The sequence below is a fragment of the Fusarium mangiferae genome (assembly GCF_900044065.1).
Source record: "Fusarium mangiferae strain MRC7560 genome assembly, contig: FMAN_scaffold025, whole genome shotgun sequence".
Lineage (NCBI taxonomy): Eukaryota > Fungi > Ascomycota > Sordariomycetes > Hypocreales > Nectriaceae > Fusarium > Fusarium mangiferae.
Window position 1 is genome coordinate 26,079 of NW_024573945.1, and position 27,962 is coordinate 54,040.

The following is a 27,962-nucleotide window of genomic DNA, read 5'->3' on the forward strand; positions in this document are numbered from 1 at the left end:
TAGACTAACGATTAATTATATTTAATGCTTACAGAGTCACATAGAGCGTCTTTTTAACATTAAATTAATAACTAAACTAATGGTGCTTCTTAAATTGAAATAGGTTACATCCTATTGGACTGTAATAGACTACTTACAACTATAGAGAATATAGTCCGAACTGGTCTGAACTGGTCTAACTTCGAAATACTGCAGTCATCACCACTGGAAGCTTTCCTCGAAATACTCAATACGCGGCAAAGATGGCACTGTCCTTGCTGCCACCACGAATCTGCTCTCATCAGCCATCTTGGCAGGTCCGCTTGTGACTACAGCGATGCCTCCTTCATAGTCATTTTCTAATGCTCTGTCAATAATGTCTTCGACATTCAATCGTTTAGATCTCCACTTCGCAAGCCTGTAGATTGTCTCGTCACCTGCTATTCTGCCATCAACATCGCCGGCAGTCAGGTAGATGTTAATCTCCACTCGATCGTTACCGAGAATATCGCTCAATTCATGATTCAGAACATCCACGGCGAAAGCTGGCTGTCGCACAGCCCAGTGAACCTCAATCCTTGACGTCTTGTTTGAGGATGCCGTAAGTCTCTGAATATACGACAACGGGACCGCTATTCCGCTCCCACCAACGATGAAAAGAACTTTTGAGAACTGTTCAAGAGGCAGAGTCTTTCCATACGGGCCGTCAATAGCCACACGTACCGTTGCCGGCTTCGGTCGTTCCTCTTCAGCATACCCCCTTAACCTCGAAGTAAAGCTATCGTACGGCCGGATCAAGAAGGACATTTCTCGGTGGTACTTTTCGGATGCAGGTCTCAGTTCACCAGAGGATCCATTGTTCAGTAAGGGTGAGTCTTCTTCCAAAGTATCTGCGGCGAAGTGGCCGGATCCCGATATTGTCGCTACGGTGAAAGGATGGCTTTCCCAAAAGTTCCATCGATTGAGTACCATGATATAGTAGAATGCACCTGGCTCAATGCTGTAGAGACTCGAAGAAGTTGAGACCGTCACGCGGATTATGTGTGCATCTTCGTTGTGGGTGATGAGAGCCTTGGTATCCCAGAATTTCGGATTGAAGGCCACAATTCGCAGTCCGCGAATGACCCGATCAAGAAGCCAGATGAATGCTGGAACCCACACAAGAGCGTCGTAGGCACCACTAAATATCGACACATGCCTGCTGTTCTGTTAGCCTGGGGTGTAGCAGAAGTTGTCGTTGTTGAGCGTACCCGAGCATGGTGACGAGGATCCAAAATGATAAAACAATATGGGTGATGAGAAAGAACTCGTAATTTTGGCGTCTCACCCAAAACACCGAAAGTCCAACCAGCAGACAGATGAATATTGTGGCCTACAGAGTGGTTAGTCAAAGGCAACTTTATGGGATTTGACTACTCACAAGTTCCCCAGTCCACCAAAAGGTAAATGTCCATATTTGACAGAAGTACTTCCACCCACCACCTACAAAAGTCAATAAATGTATCTACGAAGCTGGTCCATTAGCCTACGTTGCAGAATTATAATCGTGTATCCGATTGAATGTATCACGGCCTGTAAAGTGGCGATCCGGCCAACCCATCGGTGAAAGTTGTTGTACGTTTTGAAGTCCCAGCCTGTTAACCAGATAACGGTGTTGTTTCTCATTCCGAACAGCCATATCAAGGGAAAATTGGCAAAGGAGAGTATTCCAGTTCGATCTGATACGTGTCGCAGCACTTGCGTCCATATAGAGGGATAGCTGAGCATTAACATGTCAGCATGGCTTTCGAGCTCGAGCACTTGGGAAACTCACTAGCCATAACCTTCGAATATCTCGTATCCGTGTATAGTACATGCAATATTGAGGATCACGAAAAGAATGAGAGTCAATGTTTGTGTTCTCGGAGGCAAGGTACCCCAGCCTCCATAGTCCTGTACGCAGCGCCTGCCAAGTGTTGCAGGTAGAAGAATGTTACGCCTAACCCACGACCTCTTTCGACCCTGACTGGAGAAGGGTTGGCTCAAACCATGGTTTGCGATGCCCACTCCAACGACCAAAGCCCAGAATATCCCCATGGCCCAGCCGTAGAACTTGTGGTAGTCCCATATGTAATCGTGCGCTTCCTGTTGAAACCCATTTAACTAAAGACAACGTTCGCCTTGGGTTGGTATACTTACCAGCGTTCTAACCCAAAGATCGTAGTATGACTGTGATGGAAGCATTAAAGATCCATACACCTGCGATCGATCTGGGCTTGTAGCATTGAATCTTGGGATAGCTTTGATGTCGTGATCTGTCAAATTATTGATGATGTTGTGCGGCGGAAGATAAGAACCGCTAATATCGTGACATGTGAGGTTCATTGAGGCTGACTCTGCCCGCCAAACTTCCCCAGCACAGTGTGCTTCCCAGCAAAGGTGAAGCGAACTCTGATAAATGAGGCTGGTGCATTCCTGTACCGTGAAGAAGACACCCGGAGGGGCATCGGCAAATCGGAGAGTTCGGAATGTTTGTCGGCAAGCTTTTCCGCAATGATCCGGGGCAGCTAAAACCGCAGCATGATGGAGGATGCTGACTGTGAGGAGGCATAATGCGTTGCGACCCCAGTACCGCATCTTGGGCTTAGATGGAATGTTTGAAGGTTACAGAAATCATGATAGTCACATTGACCAAATCGTTATCAGATGATCAGATAATCAGCTCAGTGGGTCGGCATCACGGGTTTATGAGTTATTCCGATGGTCTTGGGCTAGATGCGCTAAGAACAGCTCATCAAGTCTTGGCATCAGATGAGAGCCTGGTGTCTTCTGGCTTTGGAAGCTATTTTATGAGCAATTATTACATGAAATTTTTTCTAATCCGTCAAATTAAGTCACATAAGAGTGAGTCAGCACTGAGGATGCATGCGAATGGTTTAACTTGACTCCAAACTCACGTAGTGTGAGGTGAGCTTTCGGGATTGTATTAAGGCAGTTATAGCTATTCAGAGTAATAATATGGTGGTAGGTACTTGTCGAAGACTAGCGAACGATAACGTCCGAATAGCAGTATCATCCAGAAGCCGGAGAGTTTCTGTCTGAACTATTACATCGGTCTGATATTCACAAGTTGACATTATCTACTTTCGGTACAGGGCAGCTAGCTTTTGCATGGGCGTTGCAGGCTCCTGCTGAGTCGCATTTGCGTCTCTTGATCCATGCTGGTCCGGGACATCGACAACCTCACCATCAAGACCCTTGTTGTTGACAGCATTCTGCTGCTTGCCAAGGTAGAAGTTGGGCATGAAGAGAGAGGCAATGAGGGGAATGCAGGACAGGCAGATGGAGGCGATGGTGATATGACCGTTGACGATGGCGTAGGCGCGGATAGAACCTTGACGGATGGGATCGAAGAAGTCATACTTCTTGAGGGTCTTGATGTTGCCGTAAATAGTAGCAATGGTAGTATCGTCAACATTGGGCATCTCGACGTGCATCTGAGCAACCATTTCTTCAGTCCAGATGCTTGTCGCAACAGCACTACCGATACTGGATCCGAGAGTAGACCACAGAGTGATGATGGAGATGAGAGAAGCAACATCATCGTGGGGAACAGAGGCCTGGACACCAACTCGGGCACCAACGACGTTGAGGGAAGAAAGGCAGAAGATGAGCTGAGCAGCGACGAGACGAGCAGTGTCTTGTGTCATCATTCCGTTGGGGCTGATGAGAAGACCATAACCGAGAATTCTGGCAGCAGCACCAAAGATCATGAGACCCTTGTAGCGATGGGAGACACGATGGATCAGTCCAACGACAGGGCCGACCAAGCAGAGACCCATGGTAGTGATACCAAGGAAGATGGTCCATTGGTATGTAGTCCACTCCTTGATGATGAGGATGTAGGACGAGAAGTAGGTGTTGCGAACAGAAGAGGCCATCTGGTTAAAGATGTGGATGATGACACCAGCGACAAAAGCACGGTTCTTGACGATGCGCTTGGTCATCATTGGCTTGGGAGCGAGATACATCTCGTATAGACCAAACAAGATGAGAGTAACAAAGCCAACGACGATCATGGCGATCATGCTTGGGTTGTTCCATCCGCCCTTTGCGCTCTTAGCCAGGGTGATGGGCAGAAGGATCAGAGAGAAAGCGAAGCCGAGCAGAATGAGACCAACAATGTCGATGTCAATTAGACCCCGGTACGCGAGCTTGGCCCAATAGGTCAGGTTCTTGGGCGTGGCCTCAGAGCGACCCAATCGAACGTCCTTGGAATCAGCCATGGTGACCATTCCAGCCTTCTCACCACGTCGCTGCATGGTGTAGAGGGTGAGGATGGCGGGGATGAGAAGGGCGGGAACGAGGATGGCGAACATGCCGAGACCCCATCGCCAGTCTTCATAGAAGCCATCAGCGATGAAGCCGTTGACAGGCACGGTGACGATGAAGGGTAGAGAAAGACATGCGCTGAAGAAGCCTCGCCATTCGAGAGGAGTCAAATCAGCGACGATGATGTCGCTGAGAAGATCAAGACCAGACTTGCCGACTGAGGTGAAGCAGATGCCAACAGTGTAGGCAGTGAAGCCCGAGGCGCTAGCGGCGACAGCAAAGCCGACAGCATAGAAAGCAAGCACCACGACGTAAGTGGTAGGTCGAGAAGTAATATCAGCAAGCTTTCCAATGAAGGGCTTGCTAATAGCACGAATGATCTGACCAGCCGTATTGACAGTACCGAGTTGGCTGTGAACACCAAAAGTCGAAGCCGCAAGCGTTCCAAAGATTGTAGTCGTGATACCCATGTCGAGGGCGTAGGCGAACATGGTGAGACCAATGGAGATACCAAGAAGCCAGAGAAGGATCTTGCCCTTCTTGCCAGACTGGTAGAGCACCTTGTTGAAGGCCTCGACCCTTCCTACGCCGATTTCCTTATGGGTATCATCGTCAGAGACGGGCGAGTTGGACGCGTCGTAGTCTTTTTTCTCGTTGAGCTCGAACATTTGCGACGTGTTGTGGGCGGCGGGGGACTGCTCAGTGCTGCCCTCGGGGTGCTTAGGCGCTGACATTTTGGAGGGAGGGACGAAAAATGAGCTGTAGATCGCTCTAAGACGGCCAGATCAACGTAGCATTAAAAGAAGGGAAAAGGGAAGCAAATAAAATGGGAAGAGGAAGAAGAAAGGGAAAAGTCTTCAATCTGCAGCGGTAGTGTCGTCTGGCCTGACTTTTTCACAACAGCTTCCAAAAGCTGTTTGGTCGCCCCCATTTCGCAGAGAGGAAAAGACAGAACCAACAGACAGTGTGCAAGGGACAGACAGATTACAGGACCCCTCGTTCGCCGGTCCTCGGCTCGCCTACAACGGACGACAGTAGTGCTGATACTCGGCGTGAGTGGGGTTTAGCCAAGGCGTGGGAGGACCAGAAACAGGTGAGTCTTTTTTGTTTGTCCGGCGACTTGAAGAAAAATTATCAGATCTTGTTCATATCCACTTGCGTTGGTTGGTAGCCAAGATTATCAACAGGCCGCCCATCTAATCAGATGGTCGCGTGCAGTAGGGATCGGCCGTTGTGTGGGACGGGCTGCAGATCTCTGCCCTGTCGAGCTACGAGCACAGTGTGTCACACACTTATACAAACAGTAGAATATCCCTGGCCCCTAGCACGTCTCTGATGCAGCTGTGATCATGCATCAAGATTCCAAGAAGAGGGAACGCGCCGATGCATCACATGTCTTGGTTGGTTCACGGGAGAGGCAAAGTTTTCTTGACAAATCAGGGGTCCTGTCAATCACAAGCAAAGGTCCTGAGAGTGTTAGCAGCGTGGCCAATTGCTTGCCCATCATGAAGATCTCTTGATCCGTTCCTTTCCGATGGGACGGGCTTGAACTCAATTAGAAGGCATCCCGTTCATGCTTCGGCTCGTGACACGTTGCCTAGAAGCTCCAATGCATTTAGTTTACCTAAACTGAGACCCTATACCTGGATCAATACCGACGACTTGGCTGCGGCAATAAGTCAGGGCTGCAAAAATAACTTTGACGCCGTTCATGTAACATTGGTACGCAACATTTCCACTGTCATTTGTCTTGGCGAGTGCCGATCGTTCACTTATCAATCAGATGCACGTAAGGGACTTGTCATCACATCAGACAATCTTATCAATCTACGATACACCGTTGTCGCAGTGGCAATCCCTGAGTAATTGTAACTCCCTGTCGCCTGACCGAAATCGCAAATGAAGCATTAAATTAAGTAAATTTAGGTACAAAGTCTATGGGCATGAACTGAAATATCTACTTGTGAGGACTATGACTAAATGGAAATCTTTGCTGCATCGCACAAAGATCTAAACACACTGCCTGGACTGGCATACAGCTCCGAGATAGTGTCAAACTCAACTACTCTGCCGCTGTCCATCACGACGACCTTGTCACACGTAGCAACAATTGTATCTAGTCGATGAGCCACGGTAAGGACGGTTGCGTTGCCAACGACTTCGTTCAGCATGGCTTGAAGCTTCGCGTCCGCTCTGCCATCAATAGAGGCCGTTGCCTCGTCCAGAATAACAATCTTGGACTTTCGAACGAGCGCTCTAGCTATGGAAATGAGAGATCTTTGACCTTGGGAGATGTTGGAACCGTTCTCCTTGACCTCCGAGTCTAGGTTTAGACTTGATCCCTCACTGCTGGACTCAGAATCATGCTTCTCGTTTTCTTCTGCTTCTCTATCTTGTTCTTTGACAGATTGGCCGAGCCCAACGCGGTCCAGGCATTGTTGTAGCCACTCGTCGTCGTATTGTTGGAAAGGGTCGAGGTTATAGCGGATGGTACCGGCTAGAAGAACGGCATCTTGGCTGATGACGGAGAGGCTTGATCGGAGGAGGTGAAGGCCGACGGTGTGAATATCGACTCCATCGATGAGGATTCGACCACTCGTAGGTTCAGTGATTCGCAATAACGCAGAGATTACTATATGAATGTTAGTATTTGACTACAATGGACTGCCCTTAGCACTTACGCGTTGTCTTGCCAGCACCTGTACGGCCGACAATGCCGACCTTTTCACCAGCTTTGATATCCAGGTTCACGTCCTTGAGTGCAGGCTCAAGTCCAGGACGATGACTGAGGGTAAAAGATTGGAACTGAACATGACCAGCATGTGGCCATTGACCGGTCTTCAGCTCCTTATCAACATCGTCGACCTGATGCGCAGGCTCCTGCTCAATATTGTAGGCGTAGTGAAGCATTCTCTCCACTGAGTTCATGTTGTTCTCGATCTCTGCGCTCTGACGGATCATGTTGCCAAAAACAGCCTGAGCCGTGACAATGTAGGACAAGACAACACCGCCAGACGAAGGATCAATGGTACCGCGAAGTCCAACAACCAGCAAACCTGCAGCCAAAACAAGAGTCGCGCCACAAAGGTCCAGACGGAGGTTCAGCCAGCGCTGACAAGAGACTGATAGCCAGTAAGCAGTGTTCTCCGTGTCAATCTTGCGCGCGTTATCGTCAACAAAACGAGGGATGGCGCCAAAGGCCTTGAGAGTGGGAAGACCCGAAAGAGACTCGCCGAAATGCTCGTAGATGCGACTTCGAAGCAGATTGTTGAGTCGGCGGAGTTCTCGTGATGATGGGCGGTAGTACATGCCCGTCCAAGTGTAGATGAGAAGCAAGGCGGCTGCGATAGCTAGGAAAGCTGGTACAATGATGCTGACGACAATGATTGTGCCCAGGACCTGGACAAAGGTTGAGATGAATAGGCGCAGAGTCTCACCCACCACGTTATCCACCGCATCAACATCTTTGCTGAATCGATGCGTGATACGGCCTTGAGGCGTAGTGTCGAAGAAAGAGACAGGCGCAAGAAGGACCTTGGACATGGACGCATGGTGAAGCTTGTTGGAGCACCAGAAGCAGAAGAGTGCAAATGTCGCGCTCATACAGAACAGACCAAGGGATTGGCCAGCTCCGAAAGCTGCGTATCCTCCCATGTATGCATCTTCAGATATGGTAGTATACTGGTTCTTCTGCCACCAGCTAAGCCAGAGTGGTGAGACGACGCTGGTTCCTTGGTAGATAGCAATAGAGAGAATGAGGAGAGGACCTGTGAGCCAGGCGTTGCCGAATTGTGCGTAGCGGATGTAGGTTCGGCCGCTGACTGAGCCGACGACTCTTTCTTCAGTCTGCATCAACTCCTTGCCGCGAGTCTGGGTTACCTGTTTGTCCTTGGTATCAGGCTTGGCCTTATCTGTCCGTGTCCCCGCCGTGGTGGATTCATCAGGCACAGCCTTCTCGGAATCACCACTACCGGCGGTTTCTGAATCTGAGTCTGAGTCCAAGACCAGAGATGAAGAACCTGCGAACTGAGAAAAGTCTCCATTCTGACTGTACAATTGCTCAAATGAGCCCTGCTCAGCAATGCGGCCCTTTTCCATGTATACAATGTGATCAGCTTGCCTAGCAAACGGAATCGAGTGTGTAACCAGAACGATAGTGCCTTCGTTATTGCGACGTGCTTGATTGACGACCATACCGAAAACACGAGCACTAACGTGAGCATCTAGGGCTGAGAAACAGTCATCAAGGAAGAGGAGTGGACTTCTGCCGTATATAGCTCTCGCAAGACTGATACGCTGCTTCTGACCACCAGAGAGCGAAACTCCATTCTCGCCGACGACTGTCATGTCACCATCCGGCAAAGCGTTCATGTCCTGATGGAGACAGCAGCGTGTGAGAACCTCGTCATACCACGCGAGGTCGAGAGGTCTACCAAAGACGATGTTCTCTCTCACCGTTTCGCTCAGAAGCCATGCGGTTTGTGGGGCTAGGGCAATCTGAGATGAAGCAGTCGTGAGGCTGAGCTGATAGGAACGCGCTTGGATGAGATGCATGTCGCCGAGAAGTGCCCTCAAGACCGAGGTTTTGCCTGATGCAACGGCTCCAACAATGCAGAAGAGCTGATTGCGCTTCACTAGTAACGAGTCTATCATAAGTCTCTGACTCTGACTAAGCGCTTTGCTCTCTGATTGTTCCTGGGCCACATCCTTCCCTTCTTCCGCTGCCAGTAGTTGCGAGTCATCGTGATATGCAAAAGTGGCATCCTCGACTTTTATCACGGCATCAGACGCTTCTTCCTCCTCACTAGAGTAGCCCAAACTAGTTTGAGGGCTAGATGAAGGCGCATCAGGGTCTACATCGGAAGCAAGCATAAACAACGCCAGTCGCTCCAGCGCAGCCCAAGCATCTGCAATAGCTGACAGAGCAGTAGGAAGAGCTTGAAGAGGTGTTCTCAACAGCATGAAATATGCAAGGCCAGAAAACACAACGCCTGCATCCATGCCATTTTTGCTAGTCGCTCCATAGCAAACAATGCTAACGACCGAAGCAAGAGTCGGCGCCGTGTAAGAGACCGCAGTGTTGAGGGCCCTGAGAAGCATCCTCTTGCGGATATACACTACCTCGTCAGACCTCAGCTTTCCGATCTTGGAGAGCAAACTCTCCTCGTAAGCGTTTGTTTTGACGAGGCGAATAGCAGCAACTGCTTCAACGACAGCCTTGACTCGGGCATCTGTGAACGGCATGCTGCCCCGTCGCAGTCGAAGTAGACGGCCCATCATGAAAGACTGGAGAGGGTACAGGAATGCAAGCAGGCCGAATCCCGGCAGAGCGCTGTATCCCATGGTCCAGACGGTCAAGGCGAAGCAGAGCAGCATCTGGAAGATACTTGTCCATGCGACATGGAAGTAGCCACAGCAGAAGTCAACTCGCGTCACATCAGCGCTGATGAGACTCATGAGTTTTCCAGTACCGAGACCATGTTTCAGCTTGGCCTTTTCGCTGAGCTGCGTGGTTGCTCTGCGATAAATGACGTGCATCAATGCACCACGGAGCAAGACACCGGTGGTGTAAGAGCGATAGAAGCCATGGACGTTGGAGGTGACAGAAAAGACAAGAAGAAGGAAAAGTCCAACGACGTAGCCAAAGCCTGAACGAAGACCTTGTTGCGATGAGTCGGATAAAGTAGCGATAAGGAATCTGATGAGTAGAGGCGATAAAATTTGTGACAAGTCTCCAGCCAACTTGAAGAGTCCGCCAAGCCAGAACCATTTGAAGCATACATCATTGAGAGCCAAGGTCAAGACAGTTGTATCAGTGGTATGTCTCGCCCAGAACGGTCTCCATGAGAACGGATTCGACGAAGTAACAGGCTTTCGTCCTTGATTCACAGCAAGTCTTGCAGCCCAAGCTTCTTCCAGGCGATTTGCATGATCTTCTGCCAACCTATCGCTGGGCATGTCATACAGATCCTCTGCTTGGAGAGGTCGTGTGTAACCCGTCCGCAAAAGACGTCCCAGCCAGTTGAAGGTCAAAATCGACAGCCAATTTGCCTGGAGCTCTGGCATAGGAAGCTTGTCTTCATTCTGATGCTCGACATTGCCTGGCGTAGAGACCTTTGGCGCTGTGAGTCTCTGCTGTATTGGCTTGGCTGATAGGAATGGCACTCTTCTGTACCACTTCCTTGGGGGGAAGGTCTTCCCGTCGTTGCTCGCCATGATGGTTGAGACCGAACTTGCTTCTCGAACGAGTCTCACTCGGCAAATGGCATGTCGATGGCTCTGTCACCAAGGTCCAGGTCGGCTAAGGCACAGCTTGCGCTTCATGCTTGTAGGTCCGTATTCGGAGGGATCTCCCAAAGCAGGATCCAAGGACTGTGGGCCCGTTCGGTAGGGTGTGCCGATCAGCAATAATTCCATTCAGGGTTACATCGCAGGTCATACGCGATGGGGAGTCTAAGTGGATGCGCCGTAAGTGTCTTTGCTTCCATCACCTTCCTCAAGCCGTTGATCTAGGTGGCTGCATAGGCTGCCTCTTCCAGTTTAGGAACCTGTTTAGTCTGTGCTTTCTCACAGTGAAATGCTTAACCGCTTTCCGATTACATAACGTGCCGCGGTGGATACAGAGCAAGGAAATTAAATAAGCTTACGGTCGGCTTCCTCATTCGAGTTTAACCCCGGCACTTATCCCACTTGAAAAGGGGAAAAGAAATGCCGATCTCCACACAGTTCGGGGGGCACTTCTGCGCCATTTGTCAAGAATTGACCTATCAGAGACGGCATGTGAAAGACGGCTCTGCGGTGAAACAAGCATAAAAGTTTTGGTGGCATATGACGTTGGTGGGTTTTTTGTTCTCGTTTAGGACGGTTTCTTTACCGAGGACCTCCGCTAAGTTTTCTGTACACCGGTGATTCTCATGATCATCTCTTGTAAAATCAGTGTGAATACTGGAATAAGATTACTTGAAAGGGCACAGGGTAGGAATCCTCCGAGGCCATGCCAGAATGTGTGTAATGATGCATGTGAGACACAGAAGCTTGGCTGAGCTACCCTGGATTAAATCATCTGGGGCACACATGTCGTGTCACAATAAACTGCCTCATCGGCCGCCGCTGGATGAGATTGTGAATGAAACGTAGAAGGCAGACTAGTAACTCTTTTGAGCATGATCATCGTATCAAGGCGACCAAACAGAATCAAGGTAATCAGTATTAAAACTCCTGGTCTGCTTCCATTTCTCTTGCGATAAGGCCTCTAGGCATTCGTAAATCCATCAATCACTCTTCATCAATCATTATCGTTATCTTTGTGAGTCCACTTGGTTATCTTGTCCTCGTCTTGGCTTCCTACTAACAAACACTTATAGACGTTGTCGCCCAGCATGACTACTGACCGCATCACTTCCGTTGCTCCCCCACGTAACCCGACGCCACCAAAAGAAGCTTGGGACACTTCTAAAGAGACCTCATTCAGACTCCCCGATGGCGAAACCAATATCTGGATTGCCAATACCGGCCATGGCGATGGAAACGACTACCTCGTTGGATCTGGCGATACGACATTGGCGCGATGGTCAATGGATGGTCGAGAAGCCAGAATATCGCCAGCAATGGTCAATGACAACAGAGCTCAATTCGCTCCTGTCTTTGAACTAGAGATATTGAACTCTGACGTTGCTGATCCTCGTTCTCCTTTCGCATCCCACGGTAGACAGCAAGACCTCGCGTTGACCTGGGCGTCTATCTACGCTCTGTGGCTGCACCCGGATCACAGAGATGATGATTTGATAGCCATCTCTGTTGACAGTCAAAGAATTGGCGAATACATCAAGTGCACTGGCTTGGGTGTGCTATCGCCATTCTCATCTACTACAACTCCCCGCGAGACTATCTACTGGCTCTCTCACGATGCATTCTGGCAAGGCGCTGGAGCGCCAGACTCACAGCACTGGCTTCAATCACGACCCGAAGTGACATCATTCCCAGGCTTCAACGGCACAATGGGTGTTTTCGCAAACCAATTGGGCTTCACGCGCAAGGGCAACGTCTGCACCGTTCACCCCGTTCGACCCCCCAAGCCCAAGCCTGGCACTGTCATCTACTCCCGCTTCATCGTCGAGCTTGGTCAGCAATTACAAATCCGACACATCGACGCGTCCAATCCCGTTCACTTCGAGACATACAAGCGATGGCAAAACTCCGACCGAGTCAACAAGGCATGGAAAGAGCGTGGGCCAGACGAGCATCATCGAGCATACCTTGCCAAGCAACTGGATGACCCCCATACCATGTCATGTGTGTTTGAGTGGGACGGAGAACTCGCAGGCTACACCGAGATTGGATGGGTCATGGAGGACAACGCAGCGTGCTTCTTTGGGTCCAACTGCAACATCACAGTGGGCGAGCACGATCAGAACTCACACATCATAGTGGGAGAAGAGCGGTTCCGCGGCGGCAAACGCTATCAGGCTGTCGCCACGTCGATCAAGCACTGCTGCTTCCTGCGCGATCCACGCACCAAGCAGGTGATAGCCGAGCCTGAGTACGATCTTAACCACGTTCAGATCCAGGACAGGTTTCTGCCGCAGGAGAGGAAGAAGCGCTTCCACCTGCCGCACAAGACGGCCATGCTATTCGCCCTGCAGCGTGAGCGATTTTTCCAGGAGGCGCATTTTGTCTAAAATGGGGGCGTACTCTAGTCCGGTTAGCATGGTAGATCGATAGACCGGACCCTGAAAAAAATTGAGACATTGTTGTTTGCAATTGTAATTTCCATGACGTAAATTCGTATAGACCGTGATGAGCAAGAATTATCTGATGCCGCTATTGCGCTTGTGGCCAAGATCATCGGAGAAATAACGTAAAACTTGTTAAAGTTGGTGTGGCTGCATTGAGTCACCGGGGCTAACCGAGCTTATTTTTGTTTGCACTGTAGGTAACCGTAATCTTATCAGATCATCAGCCCCCCACTGCGTTACGCTGACCGAGATGAATTATGGGTGTCAGCAGGGATCGGATGTTTCACCGAATATGGACACTGTAACTACCTACCATTCTTGGATCCATACGCCATGACACACTGTGCTGGAGCAAAGTTTCTAGCTTCATTGAGGTGGACATCGTCATCAGTGTGGTTGACTGCCGTGCTGACATTGCCGAGCGATAACGGCCGACGTAATTTGGTGGTTTGCGACAGAGACCCTGTGTCTGTCGATAATCTGGTAAACACCACGGCAAAGTATCACGAACTACCGTACAGCTGTTACGCGGTGTAAGACAAGGATACGATCAACACTATGGATAACGCAATGTCTATGACACGGCCTCCTGTTACGCAGCTTCGGCCACTGCATACTCACCAGAAATCGACGGAGACATCTCAGCCAATCAGCTGGACCAGCTCTGTCCAGCCAAAACTTGATGAAGAAATCGCAATCAAGGCATTTGTGAAGCTTGTGTCTCATCTTGTCGTTCTTGACGAAGATGAGAACTTTTGTATTCAAGATACTAAGCGAGGTGGTTTCATCTTGGCTCAGTATTGGAGTTCCGAGAGAAATGAGCTCGGTAGCTTCCGTTTCGTTAAACATGACAATCCTCAAGATATTCCGTCTGACTTCTCAATTGGTGAAGGCAAGGTGAGTTATAGGCCAGTTCATCAAGTCAGGGGTTCATCTGTATACTGATGCTCTGGATAGATCCTTCAACTTCACTTTGAAGAACACAAAGTTCAGCTCAAGACGGATGCCAGTATCATCCCCACTGCTGCTCTGAGATCTCTCGGCTGCATGCTAGACGACATCATTGTTAGGGTGCGCCAAGGGCATAACGCAAGTCTTGAATGGACTGAGCCGTCTGTCCTTAACTTTCCCCCACGATCTGAGCCCCTCCCCCTCACTCATGACAACGAGACTTTGACCGACGATGGTGCGAAGAGTTCACTTCTCCATCACCAGTTCGAGAGGCGCGCGTCTGAGACTCCTGAGAGAGTCGCTATCGACTACCTGACGGACCTCGAAAATGGACGCCGTGTGACCTTTACATATCGTCAGATTGCAAACGCAGCAACGGCATTGGCGGGCAAGATCGCAAAGACCTGCGTGGAATCGACACAGTCTCTCAAGACAGTCGCAGTGCACATCGGCCCATGCCCAGAACTCTACATCTCATATCTGGCAGCTCTGAAGGCGGGGGTAGCCTTCTGTCCCATTGCCGTGGACGCGCCTACGGAGAGAAAGCAGGCATTCATAGCAGACTTGAAGCCATCTACATTGCTTACAACAACCTCTTTACTAGAATCAGAGCCGCCCTCTTTCGTCGATTCCTCGACAGAGATTGTCAACGTCACCCCTTTCCTGCAGGCTTGCGATACTGAACCAGAGCAACAGCCGAAATCAGCATCAATGAGCGCGGACGACTTGGCTTACATTCTGTACACTTCAGGAACCACTGGACTGCCCAAAGGAGTGGCTGTCAGCCATCTCTCGGCCTCATGTACCATCTCTGCTCTGAGTGCCCACTATGGCTTTCCCCGACCAACTTCTACATCCAAGCCTGTCAGGTGGTTCCAAGGTGCTGCACCTACCTTTGACATCTCACTATTTGAGATATTTTGGACTCTTAGCACTGGATCAACGCTTTGCTGTGCGCCTCGAGAATTCACTCTTCAAAATATTGACAAGGTTGTTACTACCTTGAAGGCTGACATCACCAACATCACGCCTAGCTTCGCTAGCTTGTTAGAGCCCTCTTCAATCAGTGGACTAATGGTTGGTGGTGAGACCTTGAATGCTCGACTTCTCCAGAACTTTGCTCCCTACAATCCGACCGCGAAAGAGGAACCTGGCCAAGTACCGAGAGGCATTTACAACGGATACGGGCCTACTGAGACGGCTATCTACTGTATTGCGCAAGCTCATGTGCCTGAAGGCCAACGCGGATCCGTCATCGGAACACCGTTGGCAACCTGTGGTGTTCTTATTGTCCAAAACCAGTCAATTTCTCAATCTGGTAGGGGCTTCAAGCCTCTACCTATGGGTGCAGTGGGCGAACTTGTCATCACTGGACCTCAAGTGAGCAAGGTGGGCTACCTGAACCGGCCAGACGAAACAGCTGCGTCATTTCGAGATGACCCTAGATGGGGCCGTGTTTACAAGACTGGTGACAGAGCCAGAATCGTCTGGGACAAGAGTGGCTCTCCCATGGTCGAATTCCTAGGCAGACTCTCTGATGATCAAGTCAAGCTCAGTGGGCGGCGTGTTGAGCTGGGTGAGATTGAGAGTGTTCTGACCAGCAAGGTGCCTAGTATCAAAGAGACTCTATCCTGTGTCTGGAAGCATGGTGCAGACGCAGGTTCAGAAAAGGTCGTGAGTCTAGTTGTCGTTGATTCAAGTGAGAACTTTGAGGCTGTACACCGCCTATGTTTAGATGCGTCTCAGCACCATCTTCCCGACTACATGAGACCATTCAAGATCTTGCAAGTCGGTGGGCTTCCGAGATCTGCTTCTGGCAAGGCAGATCGTAAAGCAGCTTTGGCACTTGTCAACAAGATGTTAAAGACCGAGCTTGTCGATCAAGAGCCTTGCAACCGCGGTATGGTTGAGAACATTGAGGCTTTGTCAAACCCTCAGGATGCAGAGCTTGAGCATGAGCTCATCTCAATCGTGAGTAATGTTCTCAATGACTCACCTACTTCAGGTCCATCCATCACTGCAAAGACAGTCCTTGCCGAAGCGGGCATCGACAGTCTTCGTGCAATGAGGATCTTGCGAGACATCAGGAAGCGTTGGCCAGGACCCCAGGACCCTCGGCTTGAGCCGTCACTGGCACTTCTCCTCGACAACAGCGCCACCATCCGTTCTGTATTCTTCCCTAGCAGTCAAGGGACCGATGCATCAGCCACTAAAATTGATAGACAAGCCAGAACAATTGCTCAACTTGAGTCCTTCTCCACGAAGCATACATCGGAGGTCCTGGACAAACTCAACCTCAACAAGCACGACATTGAGATGGTTCTACCAGCAACTAGCACCCAGAGCCAACTAGCAGTGAGCTTTGCCATGGACAAGCGCAACTACATCAGCCATACCACACTGAGACTCAAGCCAGATGTCTCCGCGACAGCTCTCAGGGACGCCATTGAGACGACGATGTCGAGACAAGCCATCTATCGGACGGCACTGCTCCCCTGTGACGATGGCCTTTCCCCGTTCCTCCAAGTAGTTCTGACCTCAGACGCCTGGCAGAGATTAAGCGGCAACTCTGGTCGGATTACTCACAAGAAAACCAGTCCTGGCAGTATCTCTGGCGACGCGCAAACCTGGCTGGACCTCGCCGAGGAGGATCTCAGCCTTGAGTCGCACAGGCTGTATCATGTACAGATCATTGATTCTGAGGAGGGTGGTAGTGGTGGTCTTTTGATCATCAGCGCTGCTCACTGCATCTGCGACGGGCCTTCATTTGAAGTGCTCATGACAGACATCACTCGTCAATACTCTGGCCTTGAGCCACTTCCACGTCAAGGGATTTACGACGCCGTTTTCGAATGGGCATTGAATGTAAACCCAGAGACAGATCAGTTGTGGCAGAAGGCTCTGGAAGGATGGGAGACGGAGCCACTCGGAGCCATCAGCGGTAACAACGTCAAGCCGACTTCAACCAAGACTCGTCAACATGCCATGGTACAACATACCAGCTCACTCTCTTGGGAGCTTCTAGAGAGTAAGAGCAGGTCATTGGGAGGCTCTCCCCTCACGGTACTCCAAGCCTCTTGGGCCATGCTTCTACACATCCTCTCTGAGGCAGACACCAATGACGTGACTTTTGGCAGCGTTCTTTCAGGCCACGATCAATTTGTCCATGGCCCAACATTCTCTGTTGTGCCCTGTCGAGTTGCCTTACCTGAAGCGCAGACTCTCAAACAGGTCGTCGGCAGCTTGATGGAACATTCAAGATTCGCTCAAAGTCACAGACATACGTCCTTCGGCGTCTTCAAGACACTCCCATACAACACAGCCCTAGCCTTGCAAGCTTATCCTCAACCTGAGGGTGATGGGGCAGACAAGGCGCCTTTGCTTTGGACTGAGATCTCGAATCCTGCTATACGTTACGACTTTGCCATGTTCGCAGAGGTCTTCCCTACAAACCCGAACTCGCCTGACAGGAATGGCAGATTCGATGATGTCGTCTTCAAGTTGACGTATCGCGACGAGACATTCTCAGAGACTTCTGCGACATGCATCGTCAAGCAGTTTGCAGCACTCACTGAGACTATACTGATGTCAATGCCTGATGACCTGGTACAGAGTCTGCCTGCGCGCATTGACAGAAGCCTATTGTCTGCTGAGGGAACGATCCCTGTTGTGGAAGATGGTTTGGATGACACAGCCAACGAGATTGGCGACAGAGCTCAACTTCTGCATGCTCAGTTCGAGAATCAAGCTGCATCGACTCCCGATCTCCTGGCACTGAGCTTCTACTCTTCACTCGATTCCGCTCCTGTTGAGATGAGTTACGCAGAGCTTGATGCTAGAGCCAATGGTCTGGCGAACATCTTGCGCGAGCAAGACATTGACATCATTCCAATTTGCATGGAACGCAGTGTTGAGCTCTACGTATCTGTCTTGGCAATTCTCAAGGCTGGATCTGCATGGTGTCCCATTGACACAACGTCCCCAGTTCAACGTCGAACATCTCTTATTGCTCGAGCGCAGAGCAAGGTGCTGCTTACAACCACTGAGTCTTTGCCTCTCGTAGAGCCTTGCCTTGCTCAGGACGCACTGAAAGATGTACAAGTCATTCTGGTTGACAAGTATAATGGCCACAGTACATGGGTTCGAGCCAAGCCACGCAACGGTATCTCCAACATCACTGGACAGGATTTGGCATATCTTTTGTGGACTTCTGGAACGACGGGCGAGCCCAAGGGTGTCATGGTCCAGCACAGCGCTGCAGCCCAAGCGATGCGCGACCTGCAAGTTCTCGTTGAGCACGATGATAGTGAGCAGGTTCGCACCCTACAACTCTCCGCCTACAGCTTTGATGTCTTCGTACAAGACCTGTTCTACACCTGGGGCCTCGCGGGAAGTGTCATCAGTGGTACGCGAGAGCTGGTCTTGGGCACATTCACCGAGTTCATCTGGAAGTCTCGCCCAACTCATGCTCATCTGACACCTTCGTTTGGAGCCAGTATTGCTGTCCAGGAACTCAAGGGTTCAACTCTCCAGTACGTCACGTTCATCGGCGAAAAGCTGACAGAAGACGTCGCTGAGGCCTGGGCTCATCCCGATATTACGACTCGTGCATACAACACGTATGGCCCTGCCGAGAACGCCGTCGTCTCTACGATGCGACAGTTCTTTGGCAAGAGTCGAGACACGGCTAAAGCTGCCAATGTTGGCTTTCCTCTCGACCATTGCACCGCCTATGCTGTTCGTGAGGTTGCGAGATTACAAGGTACCAAACGTTGGGAGCTGGTTCCTCGGTACGGAGTCGGTGAACTTGCTCTGGGCGGTGCACAAGTCGGCAAAGGATATCTTGCAAACGAAGCCAAGACTACCAAGGCATTCATCCAGGGCGGTCCGGGCATTGACGAGCGTATCTATCTCACTGGAGATCTCGTGCGATTGAATGACCATGGTTTTGAGTTTCTCGGTCGAAATGACGATCTCGTCAAGATTACCGGTATTCGTATTGAGCTCAGTGAGATCAGCGCAGCGTGTGCAAGTCTGAAGGACGACGACGCTGCAGTTGAGCATGTCGAGACATTGTATCTTCAGCGTCCAGGCGCACCCGCTGGGAATAACAACAAAGTGGTTGTCACCTTTGTCTCTGTCAAGACTGGCAACGTCGACACTTCCAAGATCAGATCTCAGGTGTTCAAGCGAGCCAAGGACCTCTTGCCTGCGTATATGGTGCCTGGACACGTTGTTGTTCTCGATACGACCATGCCGAGGACCGCCTCAAACAAGGTTGATCGCAAGGCGTTGCAGGCTATCTACGCGGAGTCGGATCTCAACGTGTTGGCTGGGAGAGACGACTCGACACAAGCGCAAGGGCCGAGTCATCAGGCCAAGCAGCAATGGACGGCGCATCAGCTACCCATTCTCCAGGCAATCGCAGGACACTTTAATATCACAACTGAAAACCTCTCTCCGGATGACAGTTTGGCAGGTCTCGGCCTCAGCTCGTTACAAGTTACGAAGCTTGCTTGGTTGCTGAGGCGAGAGCTCAAGTGTCAAGTTGGAGTTCTGGACCTCATGAGATGTGAGTCTTTAGGAGAACTGGTCAATATCACGCTCAGCCGAATGCCAAAAGAGGCTAAAGTAGACCAGTCCGCCCAAGCAGTCGAGACAGAAACGGCGTGGTTGGCGTCTATCAAGAAGGCGCTTACTGATAACATCAAGGGCAACATGCGTCCCTCTGATACGCAGTACGTCCTACCCGCAACACCCATGCAAGAGTCCCTCATCGTCGAGACTATGCTCGAGCCACAAGCCTACTGGGCCCATCGTGTGTTTGATCTCAGCCATTTGGACGACATCGATGATCGCCAGTTGAAGAGAGCTTGGACTGCCGCAGCCAAGCGCTTCGACATTCTCCGAACTATCTTTGTGCCCTTGACTCAACTCGATGTAGATGGCAGCGACAACACTGTTTCATGGGCTCGCAAGAAGGGTGTTCACTCAACGATCCTCCAGGTGATTCGCGAGAAACCAAGCTTGCACTGGTCTCAGGTCCGCTCTGAGGAGGTTCAGAGTCTCAGTAAACTGGCCAAGAAGTTGCAGCTGGAGCTGTCTCCAACGACTACCATAGAGACGCCGTGGGCTGTCACTTTTGTCGAAGACACCAAGAAGATGATGCTCAGTATGCATCACGCTCTCTACGACGCCGTAGCTTCCGATGTCTTCCTGGAAACTGTCACGAGCCTGTATCATATGGAGTCGGTTGGGGAGGTAAGTGAAGTTGTGCAGTTTGAGAAAGGTCTCAGTCTAGGGCTGTTACCTACTCCATCCAAGAGGGATGAAGCAGCTGCGCTATGGAGTCGCCGACTGGATGAGATAAGTAAAACGGCCAGTGGGGGCACTTTGAACGCACCTTTCCCTGACCTCACCCAATCTCGACAGAAACAGGTCCAGAAGATTCTCATGTCAAGGAAAGTTATCCCTTCTCCATTTGTTCAATCTACTTTTACAGTTGCACTTCCAACACTACTCCAATCCGCCTTTGGTTGTGTTCTCGCCTCATACCTCGAACTCGACGCCGTTGTGCTTGGCCACACCATCTCGCAGAGAGTCCTCCACCCGGATCTCGCACGACTTGTCGGTCCCGCTATAGCTACATTGCCTCTCATTGTTCGCTCTAATGCTGCGTCGTCCGAGGAACTCTGGAAGGAGATGGCCTTCGAGTCAGCGCAGATGTTCCAGAGCACACACAACCTTCACCCAGTTGATGTCAAAAGGATGCTCAATCGAGGAAGTGGTAGCAGCAACGCTCCATTCCCTGGTCTTTTCGTGTACCATCCCGCCTCAGATGACAACCAAGCCGAAGCTAGTCAGTCCATGTTCAAGGAGGTGGGACAGGCATTGTCGCTCAACGTTGAGCATCCACTTGCGTTGAACATCTTCGAGGCGAATCGAGCGATCGAGCTCACTGGAGATGGACGTCGTATTTCTCAGGCTCAGTTGGACCTCTTGTTGGACCAGATCCTTGCCCAAGCACAGGTTATGGCCGAGGCCCCGAGCGCTCCTTTGACTCAGCTCCAGAACGGAATGAGCAAGAGTCTTCTGTCTATCAGTGGTAAAACTTTCAGCGAAGAGACTGAAGCTGTCAATCCTACTAAATACGTTTCCTTTCGCGCATCAGAGCATCCAGACTGGATCGCCGTTGAGGAAGTCATGTTTGAATCCTCAGATGACGATGAGGAGATTGCTTCCAAGACCATTACCTATGCCCAGCTCGACAAGCTCACCAACGCCATCGCTACGAGATTAATCCAGCATGAGGCTCGTCTACAGCCTGATGACCCTGTAGCTATGTGCCTTGGTAGAGATATCAAGTCCCTGGCAGTCACTCTCGCCATTTTCCGTGCTGGATTTGTGTATCTTCCTGTTGATGAAGATCTTCCACCGGCTCGCAAACAGCTCCTCATTAGAGATGCGGGTGCCAAGCTTGTGATTACAACCGACGAGCTTGTCGGTGACTTGGGACTAGACAGTGCAAATGACCCACCGCTGTTGCTACTCCCCGACACGAATGCTGACATGGACACCATTTTGTCTTGGCCTGTTTCTGAGATCCCTTCAGCGACCGGCATTGGCGGTTATCTCCTCTACACCTCTGGCTCGACTGGCCGCCCCAAGGGTGTACGAGTTTCCAACGGTAACCTCTGCCACTTCATCTCTGCATTCAGCAACCGGTTAATTGAACACTCGCCTGCAACTGCGAGACTTGGTGGTGTTGGGAAGTACCTCAACCTTACTTCCCGCGCCTTCGATCCTCACCTGACACAGCTTTTCGTGCCCTGGCATCTTGGACATCGGGTTGTTATCGGAAGAGACCGCACGGCCATGATGGCGAACTTGAAGGAGCTGATCAATGAGCTGAATGTTACGCACTTCGGATCTGTTCCCTCGGTTCTCAGCCAATTAAGGCTACGACCTGAAGATGTTCCATCAGTGAGGGTAGTGACTACTGGTGGAGAGAAGGCCTCAAACGAGCTTTTGAACATGTGGGCCAAGACGCAAGACTCAGACACGGCAGACGATCGAGCCGTTCTCTTCAACTTCTACGGTCCTACAGAAGTCACTATCGGATGTTTAGGACATGCTGTACATCAAGATTCCAACGCCCGCAACCTTGGACTCCCACTAAAAGGTCTCGAGGCTCTACTTCTATGTCCCATCAGCGATGGAGACAGTCTTGTCATTGCTAGGAGAAGCCAGCCAGGTGAGCTCTGCATCGCTGGTCCTCAGGTAGCAATGGGCTATCTCAACCGCCCCGTCGATCAAGCCAAGAGCTTCCAGACTATTACTCTTCCCGGCGGCAGCAGCAAGAGAGTCTATCGAACTGGAGACATGATGAGGATGATGCACGACGGATCACTTGAGTTCCTTGGTAGAGCTGATCAGCAAACCAAGATTCGCGGACAGCGGCTTGAGCTGGATGAGGTCGTTGCCTTCCTGAAGCAAGTTGCAAGTGACAAGGGCGACTTTGACTTTGCAGCTACGGTTGCTTCCACTGGGGAAGATATTTCGAATCAACAACAACAGCTGCTAGGTTTCATCGCTAGGAAGGCCAGTAATCTCAAGGGCCAGGCTGAACAGGAGGTCGAGCTACTTGATGTCCAAGGCGAGGAGTCAACTTTACTACTAGGCATGATCGAGCAAGAATGCCAAGACAAACTCCCTGCTTTCATGGTACCAACACTGGTCTGGGTTTCCAAGATCCCATACCTCGCCGCCTCTGGCAAGGTCGACACCAAGATCCTGGCACGTTTGGCAAAGGATTTCATAGCCACTCGGCAAGATCAGGACAGAGATGGAGGCAACTCGGGCGATTTGCTTCGATCTGGGGCAAACTTGAGTGCGAAGGAGTCGATGGTGGTTGCGGCTATTGAAGAAGCCGTCGGTGGCAGTGTTGAGGCATGGAGTACCAGCAGCATTCAGCGCCTTGGTATCGACAGTCTTTCGGCAGTGAACTTGGTCTCTCTTCTGAGGAAACGTGGCTTTTCTCAATTGAAGATGACGCATCTCCTGTCTTCGTCGTGTACAGTTGCAGATATTGCAAGACTTGCTGATGAACAAGAGAGCGGTAGCCCGTCGAACAGCACGCCTCTGTCGACACCTCCATCCATAGACGATCTACACATCCCGACTCTCAACGTGTCAGACCTTGGTCCTCTTCCAGAGGGGCTTGATTCCTCCAATATCGAAGCTGTCCTTCCTTGTCTCCCTCTCCAGTCTGCTCTCATCGCGTGTTCTCTTGTTTGGCTCAGTGCCTTCAACCTAAGAGAGAACACCGAGGCATATGATGTTCCATATGTCGCACGGTTCAGCTACCGTCTCAGTCGTGGTACAGACATCAACAGATGGAAGAAGACAGCAGAAGAAGTCATCGCCTCGGAAGCGATGCTCCGAACTTGCTTCATTCAGCGTGAAGATGACGGCCAAATCTTCCAGGTCGTTCTTCGGTCACTGCCATCCTCTCCTTTGAATGCTCATGAGCACCCAGCAGATATTGTGTCACAGATGAATGGACGACCTCCAATCCGACTACAGCTTTCCGGCGATGATGGAGACGAGACCATCGTGTCACTCAGCATCCACCACGCATTATTCGACGGTGTTGCTATCGACTCCCTCAAGAACAAACTTGAAGCGGCATACAACAGCCAGACGTCTTCAATTGCTGCGGTTAATAGCTTAGCCACCTTATCCACGATCTCGAATCACTGTAACTTATCGAATGAGCAACTCGATGCTACAAGACGGTCGTGGCAACAACAACTACAGGGCGTTCAACCATGTCGCGTTGGAGCCATTGATGACAACAGTACGAGTGGTGTCATGGCTCGCCAGACTATTTGTCTTGGGTACACGACTTCTGAGCTCAACGCTAGACTCAAATCTCACTCCCTGGGGCCTGAAGGAACGATATCGGCATCTTCCGCATTCCAACTGGCTGTCACTATGTGCCTCGCCCAACTCACCAAGCAGCCATCCGTTGTCTATGGCTTTATCATGTCACTTCGGCCATTACTAGATGGCGTTGCCAACGATGTTGACAGCTTTGTTGGTCCATGCCTGAACACCCTCATTCGAGCCGCCACCATCAATAGCCTCGACGAGACCCTACCCCAACTGGCTCAACGAGTCCACGATTCTCACCTTGATGTCTGCCAAGGTTCCATGCCACTCGTCAGCGTCGACAAGGTCCAGCGCTGGTCTGGATCGGAGGACAAGCTGTTCGACAGTCTCTTGAGCATCAACATCGTGCCTGTCAACGAACTCAGTGACGCCAAACCAGGACAGATGACCGCTTTGCCTACTCGTAGTAGTAGCGATATGGCTTTGGCGTTTGACGTGGATCTTCACGCTGATGGAAAGATCAATTTGACACTTTCTTCTGCTGGAGCATTGAACGTAGAGCAGCTCAAGGATATTGGCCGACTGTTTGAGAAGGTTGTGTACAGCTGCGCTGACAAGACCGTCAAAGTGTCGGATATTGTTACTTCACCTCTCACTACAAAGGCCCTCTCGACCAAGGTCCTCGATGGCCCCCGAGGCAACGAGACCTCGATAGATGCTCCAGTTTATAATCAGGCACTCTCTGACGTACAAGCTACCCTCAGTCGCTTCGTTCATATCAATCCATCTGAACTGTCATCCAAGCCCGACTCGACGTCGCTGTACCAGCTCGGTCTTGACTCCATCACCGTTCTCCCATTTGTCAAGTCAATCAACAAGTCGCACAAGACTAAGCTGTCTTCTCACGCTGTGATCAAGGCACGAACTATCAAGGGCGTTGCGCAGCTTCTTCAAGATGCCAAGTCGAAGTCTGCTTCAGTTGACACCGTCAATTCGCAATCTAACGGTGAGCATACCGGCAGCAAGTTGAGTGACACCGAGCTCTATGACAGAAACCTTGAGCGTCTAGCCAAGAGTCTCATGTTCATCGCAACGCCACTCCAAGAAGGCATGCTCAGCGCATCTCTAGCCACTGACGGCGATGCATACACGTATGTTCATGCCATTCAGCTTTCTGGCTATGCTCTTGCACACGATACACCCACTCTTGATAAGTTTTTCGCTGCCGTGAAAGACACTGTTCAAGCGTGTGAAATTCTCAGAACCCGGTTCATCTTCACTGATGATGATGAGTCACCGTGGGTCGGTATCGTTTCCCCCACTGAGCAAAGCGATCGGGTCAGCTGGGAGATTCAGCCAACGATGCCTGGTCGAGTGCATTTGCGGATCCATCATGCTCTCTATGATGCAACATCTATCCAGTCTGTTTGGAGTATTCTCCAAGAATACTACCGTCGGCGCCTCAACAATGACCTCTCTGATGGCGTCGACGAGCCCAAGCATCTGTACAGACCGTTTGCAAGGACTGTCGCCTGTTCTCAGCGGGCTTCCATTGCCTACTGGGCAGATGCTGTTCGGGATTACACGTATACTCCCCTTGAATTCCTCACTGATGATCTCAAGGCATCATCTGCTGTCCATTTCAGCTTTGACACGAGTGAATTGTCGCTCCTCCAGTCGAAATGCCAGGATCTCGGCGTGACCATCAAAGCAGCACTTCAGTTGTCATGGATTAAGGTCCTGTGCGAGTCGCTCTACAGAAAAGCTGACGTCGTGTATGGAGAAGTTGTTTCAACGGATGCCGATGATGATGTTGCCATCGTTGGCCCCGCTATCAATACACTGCCCATGAGAGCGAAGTTGGGTAGCCCTAGCAGTTGCGTCAACATCTCAGAAGCCTTGATCCTTGTGCAGAAGCAGATCGACAGCGCGAGAGGCACCAACTCAATGGCTTCACTAAGGAAGATACAGACGCTATAGAGATCAGGACATAAGGGAGGAGATGCACCAGCAGCCCTCTTCCAGAGTCTCTTCGTGTTTGACGGAGTTCTTGGCTCTTCAAACACGAGCGATGACTCAGAGAAGCTATTCAAGTCCGTGCAGGCTGGAACTGCTGATGCGACTGGACCGGCCTATGATGATTACCCTCTAATCGTGAGCTTCCATATTAGGGACAACATCCTCAATGGCAAGCTAAGGGCCAAGTTACCCCAAGAGCAGGTTGGCTCATTAGGTCAGAGCCTGGAAGCAGCCTTGAACCACGTTCTTCATGGACTCGATGTACCTGGAGTTGACACTAAATATCTTGAACCAGTTAACAACACGCCACCTCATGAGTCCAAGATCGATGCGACGGAACCCGATATGAATGGCTCGACCCCAGCAGCTGATGCAGTATTGAAGCTTGTGGAGACAGTTGTGGGAACAAGACGAGGTGGAAAGAAGATCGGTTACAGCACGAGACTTATTAACGTTGGTCTGGACTCAATTTTGGCCATTCGGCTATCGAAGCTTTTGAGGCAGCAACTTGGACTCAGCGTCAGCGTTTTTGACATCATGAAGGGTGCTAGCGTTCGCGACATCATCAAGCGCCCAACGTCTTCGCGCAAACCAACAGCAAATGGCACCCAGCATCAATCGGAGCCACTTCGACAAGGTTTGAAGTCGGCAATAGCCAAGACCCTAGGACAGCCAGACCGTTTGATCAAGGCTATCATTCCGGTATTGCCTGGTCAGCGTTCACATCTCGAGCTTTGGCTGCATAACGGCAAGAGATTCTTCGAAGCGCCATGGGTTTACAGACTGCCCGAGACTTTCGAACAGGAACAACTCGTGGCCTGCTGGTCTGACCTTGTCAAAGCACACGATGTCCTTCGAACCACCTTTGCAACGGGATCAACCCCTGCCGAACTGTACCAAGTCACCCTATCAGAAGAGTGGTCAGGCCGATCACGCTTCAAAGCCCTTCAAAACTCGTCGAAGACTGTTGCGGAGTTGATCGCGGAGCATGTGAGCCAAGAAAGCAACAAGGCATCTGATATGAAGGAACCTCCCGTCCGCCTCTCCTTCTTGGAAGCTTCAGACGGCAAGGCGGTTGTCTTGAGACTCCATCATGCTCTTTACGACGCGTGGAGTATCAAGATGATTGAACAGGACCTCAACGATCTTCTCACAGCGGGCAAGATCCAAGAAACTCGTCGGTCACTGGAGCAAACAGTTCAGAGCATCAGAGCAATCAGACAGCCAGAAGCCGAGGAAGCATACTGGACGCGTCATCTTTCCGGTGCTCAAGAAACAGTATTGGGCCACAACGCTGAACGTACTGTTGTTTCAGCGCACGGCCCTCAGTTCAAGACGAGCTCCAACATCTTCCCTCAGAATAACGTCAAGTCGCTGTTGCAGAAGAGTAGCTCGGAGGTCTCTGCAGCTCTCATCCTCTCCTACGCAAGGACGCTACAGCACTTCACCCACCGAGCAAATCCTACTTTTGGTCTCAACCATGCTTCTCGATCTCTTTCGTCACCTGATGGGACGCAAACCCTCGACCTGACTGCTGCGAGTATCCCGACTCTTTCTGTGACGCCATTCTCTATTAAATTGGAGTCGTCGACTGAGGATCTACTCGGCTTCATCCAGGACCATCTCGCGCAACTCAATTGCTTCAGCCAAGCAGATGGTGTTCGAGAGCTGGGGCCCAATTTCAATTCGCACTTGAACATTATCTACCGACGAGACCTTGTAGCATCTCAGAACGGGAGCTCTACGGATAAGCCAAAGGCCTTAGAGAGGTACAGGCTCCCTGAGCCACTCGCGTCCAACTACTTCACCACTACGGAGCCGTCATCTATAGTCTCTACCATTGAGGGGCTTGATGTCGCTCATTTGCCTGCTCAGCATTTCTTTTTCAACGTTATTGTTAACGAAAGTGGCGATATTACAGTGTCTGCAACTGGCGATAAAGCATTGTTTGACGCATGCAGCGTTGAGGCTGCTTATTTGGTAGATCATTTTCTTGCTGAGCTTTCCACAGTCCAAGCGCGCGAGGGTTGATTAAAGATATAATCTCTATGTACATATGTAATTTCGCTGTAA

At 50.7% G+C, this 27,962-nt stretch overlaps 5 protein-coding genes across 5 annotated transcripts; 2 read left to right on the forward strand and 3 right to left on the reverse strand.

Annotated features, from left to right (window-relative positions):
• Positions 1-198: 198 nt before the first annotated feature.
• Positions 199-2,595, reverse strand: FMAN_06845 (uncharacterized protein; the record flags this gene model as incomplete). Its single annotated transcript, XM_041825891.1, has 6 exons — positions 199-1,177; positions 1,230-1,351; positions 1,400-1,461; positions 1,509-1,738; positions 1,793-2,103; positions 2,158-2,595. The coding sequence occupies 6 exons, from the start codon at positions 2,593-2,595 to the stop codon at positions 199-201; spliced, it is 2,142 nt and encodes a 713-aa protein (XP_041691226.1).
• Positions 2,596-3,098: 503 nt separating this feature from the next.
• Positions 3,099-5,024, reverse strand: FMAN_06844 (uncharacterized protein; the record flags this gene model as incomplete). Its single annotated transcript, XM_041825892.1, has 1 exon — positions 3,099-5,024. One exon carries the CDS (start codon positions 5,022-5,024, stop codon positions 3,099-3,101), a length of 1,926 nt encoding a protein of 641 aa, XP_041691227.1.
• Positions 5,025-6,266: 1,242 nt separating this feature from the next.
• Positions 6,267-10,506, reverse strand: FMAN_06843 (uncharacterized protein; the record flags this gene model as incomplete). The annotated part of the gene is made up of 2 exons (XM_041825893.1): positions 6,267-6,922; positions 6,972-10,506. The coding sequence occupies 2 exons, from the start codon at positions 10,504-10,506 to the stop codon at positions 6,267-6,269; spliced, it is 4,191 nt and encodes a 1,396-aa protein (XP_041691228.1).
• A 1,163-nt stretch (positions 10,507-11,669) lies between these two features.
• FMAN_06842 (uncharacterized protein) lies at positions 11,670-12,968 on the forward strand (the record flags this gene model as incomplete). Its single annotated transcript, XM_041825894.1, has 1 exon — positions 11,670-12,968. One exon carries the CDS (start codon positions 11,670-11,672, stop codon positions 12,966-12,968), a length of 1,299 nt encoding a protein of 432 aa, XP_041691229.1.
• Positions 12,969-13,595: 627 nt separating this feature from the next.
• On the forward strand, positions 13,596-27,920 carry FMAN_06841 (putative non-ribosomal peptide synthetase; the record flags this gene model as incomplete). The annotated part of the gene is made up of 4 exons (XM_041825895.1): positions 13,596-13,922; positions 13,983-20,237; positions 20,301-25,778; positions 25,851-27,920. The coding sequence occupies 4 exons, from the start codon at positions 13,596-13,598 to the stop codon at positions 27,918-27,920; spliced, it is 14,130 nt and encodes a 4,709-aa protein (XP_041691230.1).
• Between the last annotated feature and the right edge of the window lie 42 nt (positions 27,921-27,962).